The sequence below is a fragment of the Mytilus edulis genome, chromosome 10, assembly GCF_963676685.1.
Source record: "Mytilus edulis chromosome 10, xbMytEdul2.2, whole genome shotgun sequence".
In the NCBI taxonomy this organism is placed as follows: domain Eukaryota; kingdom Metazoa; phylum Mollusca; class Bivalvia; order Mytilida; family Mytilidae; genus Mytilus; species Mytilus edulis.
In genome coordinates this window covers 21,638,563-21,644,184 of record NC_092353.1, presented here as the reverse complement: position 1 = coordinate 21,644,184, position 5,622 = coordinate 21,638,563, and the positions used below count along the sequence as shown (strand labels likewise).

Here is a 5,622-nt window from a genome sequence, read left to right as displayed (position 1 = left end):
AGTTTCATGGACAAATATTGTAAAACAAAAGAGATATTAACACTTGTCGTCGACCATTTCAATATATATATATAGCGTATATCGGCGAGGGTGAATACCGTCCGGTCAACTTTTTTTGAGAAAAACACGTTTTTTTGCAATCAAGTTTATATTTTCGTATAATATATTTATAAATCTCACAGATTCCTGAGTTTCATGGACAAATATTGTAAAACAAAAGAGATATTAACACTTGTCGTCAACCAGTTGAATATATATTTAGCGTATATTGGCGAGTGTGAATACCGTCCGGTCAACTTTTTTTGCTCAAAAATAATTATTTTTCCTCTTTTTTTATATTCATAAAATATAGTTTAATATCTTTCAGGTTTACAAATATTAAACAAATCTATCGGATAACAAAAAAGTTATGACTATTTATATGTCGTCCGGTCAACCGTCCTGTCACTATCCGGGCAATCGTCCTGTCATTAGTGGTTCCCCGTCCGCCGCTCTTTTGTGTGGAGGTAAAAATTGAAAAATGGCATCTGCTCTCAAGAAGGTCACAAAACTTTCGTTGAAGTTACTTAAAAGCAGTAAAGACTTGACAGCAATTAGAAGGAGTATTGGAGATATATGGGTCAATGGAAGCTGTATTGATCGTAAGCATGTAATGTCATAAAGGGATATGTACACAAAACTGTATGAAGGCCAAGTCCTCAGTCTAACAGTTACACAACTTTACTCAAAGTTACTTTAGTTTCACCTGTTCTCTGTGTGTTGGTTTGATACACCTGTATTTGTAGTTTCATAGGGTTAAAATTACATACCTGCAATCTTTTCAAAATCTCAATTAGAGATTGTAAGCATTGGTAAGTACAGGACCATAGTCACCACCGGACATTTTGATAAGATAGAATCTTCAACGGACCAAGTGACAAGTAAGATCATTAAGACATTAGTAGATACTGTTAGGGAGGCCAAGAATTTGTATATTATAAAAATCCTTAGGGAGGCAGAGTTGGTATTTGGGCTTATGGTAACCTGACAGACATGTTGTTTAAGAATGTCCAACGGTCATGTCATTGGCTTTCATGTCGATCTGGCCCAATGTTGATCTGGCCCCAATCAAAAAATATATTTATAAGGGCATAAAAAGGAAGATACATGTATATATCGTAATTCATAAATGTTTATAAATTGTATAATAATGTAAAAGCTGTACCGTAAAAAAAAAAGTTGGCCTTTGACAAATATTTTCATTGGATGAGTGTAAAACAACTAAGTTGATTACGTTTTTTTTATAAGTTTTCAAGATTATTATTATAATAAAAGCAACAACATTAATCAGCATTGTTGACTCTGATCCTAACAAGTGTCATACTGTGTAATATAAAATAGTTACATAAACAAAGGCATTAGCCAATCCCCAAGCTGATACACACTTAATTTTTATTTAAGTTCTAAAAACTTCTAAAATTGAGAAATGTTGTTTGATATGCCGAATCCTTTCTATTTTAAGAGGAAACAGAATTTCTTTTAATAATAAATATTAATTTACAATTAAATTAATTTATATAACATCAAACAAAAGATAAAACTATAAAGACCTTCAGTGTTCTCCCAGGCCGTTTTAGCGTCGCGGTACCGCGACGCTATATTTTTTCACCGTGATGCTATAATAATTCCCGCGACGCTATAATTATTTTGAAGATGCTATTTTACTTGTCCTCAATTTTGAACTTTCATCTATTATCGATTATGATCATAAAAATTATATCACCTTTAATTGTAATCCCTTTAAGTCGGACACTAAAGGCAATTAAGAGATTAAATAGCTAGGTGTTAATTGCCCTCAGGGTGATAACTGTTTGGATGCGAATATCCCGGAATATCCCAAGCTGACACTTGTGACATGACTAATACCATGTGTCTGCAATCACCAATTTCGTCATGGAAAAATGCAATCACAAAACATTTCGAAATCTACGTTTTGTAATACGAAATTTCAAAGATTGAAACTGTTTTTATTTTTTTTTTAAAAGGTCCTTTATTTGTGCATCTCTCCAAAAATTACTTTCTTTCTTTTCCGGTAATACGAGAGCGAGAATTTTGGTTTAGAGCTAAACTAAGTTTAATACTTCTTTAAAAAGTTATCATTATTGGCTTAAGTCTATGTTTAATCCATTTAATGCATCAAAAGCGTCTTATTCATTCACAAACTCTTGTCAAACAATGTTTATTCTCGGACTCATTTTCGTAAATTTTTCTACGGCCGCCATTGCACATTTTTGTGTAAACTGCGGATCGGAACCGGACCAGATATGACAAAAATCCGCATTTTCATGACAATGACAACAGATGGACAGTAGACAGAAAAAATATACCAAGAGAGAAAACTACACATTAACAGACTATTTGTTAGATAACTTTGTTAAAAATACATATCATTTTCATGTAAAGATAAGAAACAACTGGGACTAATTTATTGAGTGCCATGAAACAATGAATTTCATAAACATGATAAAAAAAGTTTTTAAATTTGATTTTTTTTGGCTACTTTTGCTACTTTATCTTTACTTGATATAATATAAAAATAGTTAATTTTGTGTACTAGATATTTAGTTTTGTATATAAACAGGTTGATCTATAATGAACCATTCATTCATTTGACTTATTGTTGGGTAACTGAAACCACATATTTATTTTTATTTGGCACAAGAGGAAAAAAATTATTCTGTAACAATAAATGAATAAAGAAAACATAAACTGAAACAACTGTTTTTGTGGTTATAGTTTAATAGTTTTCTCAGTTATGAATTGAACAATATAAGCTAAAACATATAAAGGAAATAGAGTATCAACGCGACGCGACAAACGACATTAATAAAAAATACAGTTATTTTTTTTACGCAAAATGTGATGCTATCCAAAATTTCTGGGGAGAACACTGACCTTGTAAATTATGTAACTTTGATAAATCTGGATTTTGATTGAATTAAGTGATTATTCAAATCAAAGATGTGTTGAAATGTGATCCTCAAATCAACTCCCAAATCTGACGTTACATTCTCAAATCAGTGTCCAATATTTTGACCCTCTAATCAACATCCAATGTGACCGTCACTGACTTCATTTATTGTCAAAACAATGTTCGATGGATTGTAGTCTTCTCCAATTGATGTCCATTATCAATTAAAAATAAATAACTGCATGTATACATGTACTTGTATAAGACTAAGATTGATTGTGGAACATTCAAATAAGAAATAAAAGATGAATGTTTGTTTTTTTATAAGAACCCAATTTTCAAACATAGAGATTTTTTTATGCCCCACCTATGATAGTAGAGGGGCATTATGTTTTCTGGTCTGTGCCTCCGTTCGACCGATGCACCATCTACGATAGAAGAGGGGCATTATGTTTCTGGTCTGTGCCTCTGTTCGTCCGTTCGTACATCCGTGCGTCCGTTTTGTCCAACTTCAGGTTAAAGTTTTTGGTTAAGGTAGTTTTTGATGAAGTTGAAGTCCAATCCACTTGAAACTCTGTACACATGTTCCTCATGATATGATCTTTCTAATTTTAATGCCAAGTTATAGTTTTGACCCCAATTTCATGGTCCACTGAACATAGAAAATGAAAGTGCAAAGTTCAGGTTAAAGTTTTTGGTCAAGGTAGTTTTTGATGAAGTTAAAGTCACATCTACTTGAAACTTAGTACACATGTTCCCTATGATATGATTTTTCTAATTTTAATTCCAAATTATAGTTTTAACCCCAATTTCATGGTCCACTGAACATAGAAAATGAAAGTACAAAGTTCAGGTTGAAGTTTTTGCTCAAGATAGTTTTTGATGAAGTTAAAGTCACATTTTCTTGAAACTTAGTACCCATGTTGAAGGGCATGTTACCTATGATACGATCTTTCTAATTTTAATTGCAAATTGAAGTTTTGACCCTAATTTCACAGTCCACTGAACATAGAAAATTAAAGTGCGAGTGGGGCATCCATGTATTATGGACACATTCTTGTTTCAACTGAAAATAGGTTTCTCACTAAGGATTTTGAAGGCAAGTCCAGGGATTTGTCATTTTTGGCCATGGTGTTTCCAACAGTAAGACGAAGATGTTTTATTGCAAAATTTTGGTCTCCATGATCTTTTAGACCAATGAAATGACATTAAATTCCGATCACTTTTAAAGTTTTTCTCTAAAAAGATGATATGTGTGCTCATTTGATAACAATATTACCTAGTCCAGCCCTGGCCTCAGTGACTCATTTTTTTTTTTATTTTTTTTTTTTTGTCACTGAGTCCAGCTCGCCCTCCATTACCTTCAATGGTGCAAGCTCCCGGGTAGATTACCCGGGGACGATAGAGACAATGCCAGAGCGCTCAAGTACGAAAAATGTATCACAAATGGTAAAACTTGATAAAATAAACAAGTTGCATACCTGAAATGCTTGTACACTATATGGAAACTCATCTTAACAGAAGGAAATCCCTTGCAGTCGGAGCTGTGGACATCTTGTTTACATCAGTAACGCTATATTACGGAACGTGACGTTTCTACGTTATAACGTTAGACGAAACGTTATTGTCACTGAGTCCAGCTCGCCCTCCATTACCTTCAATGGTGCAAGCTCCCCGGTAGATTACCCGGGGACGATAGAGACAATGCCAGAGCGCTCAAGTACGAAAAATGTATCACAAATGGTAAAACTTGATAAAATAAACAAGTTGCATACCTGAAATGCTTGTACACTATATGGAAACTCATCTTAACAGAAGGAAATCCCTTGCAGTCGGAGCTGTGGACATCTTGTTTACATCAGTAACGCTATATTACGGAACGTGACGTTTCTACGTTATAACGTTAGACGAAACGAATTCAATGTATCGATACAGATTTTCAACGTTTAAAACTCGTTAAATCAACTATTTTGCACCTCAAACTATTTAAACGCGGACCTTAGGGCACTGGTAAATTATGACACTTTAAATCATGTTTATATATGTGTACCTTCTGTTGTTCAGATGAAGTTTACCGATTGTGTTTTTTCTTCAGTTCCCGGCAAGTGACAAAGTTCAAACCAAATTAATCAGTTTTAACTTTTCCACATATCATGGTTCCTTTCAGTAGATGACAGGACAATTATTATAATAATTTTCTTCATTAATTTATCATCACACTTTTATTTTTTTAACTATTTTTTTATCCCGAAATTCCATGAAAAATCCCGAATATTTAATTTTGGGTTGCCGTACGGCCAACAGGCGGCTCCGTCCATTTCCTTGCCGAAAACATATAATATATCAACCTTTTTAAATGTGAATAAATTGTTACTTATGACAAAATGCTGACGATTTTCAATTTCTCTCATTTTTTTTATAAAGTTCTTGTTAATACTTCAACGCGGTAAGTCTTCTTTTTTTTCTAAAGCAGCGAATGATAAGTTTGAAATTGTTTTTCACTCAAAGTCTTTTACTTTTTAGTGTATTCAATTTAACATTGTAATTTAATGCAATTTAATTAATTTTCTTTCTTTCAAATTAAAGAAACACATACCCGCTATTAACATATGGACCAAAATAAAGTATTTTGGATGGCGATTAATCATTTTCCAAGTCCAGATTCCAAAATC

At 33.0% G+C, this 5,622-nt stretch overlaps 1 protein-coding gene across 1 annotated transcript in view; it reads left to right on the top strand.

Moving 5' to 3' along the window:
- The first annotated feature begins 481 nt into the window (after nucleotides 1–481).
- Nucleotides 482–5,622, top strand: part of LOC139490624 (isobutyryl-CoA dehydrogenase, mitochondrial-like) — a 26,567-nt gene continuing 21,426 nt past the window's right edge. The window contains exon 1 of the mRNA XM_071277517.1: nucleotides 482–641. Within this exon, the coding sequence (XP_071133618.1) occupies nucleotides 521–641 (121 nt within the window). The 5' untranslated portion in view covers nucleotides 482–520. The remainder of the gene's footprint in view (nucleotides 642–5,622) is intronic.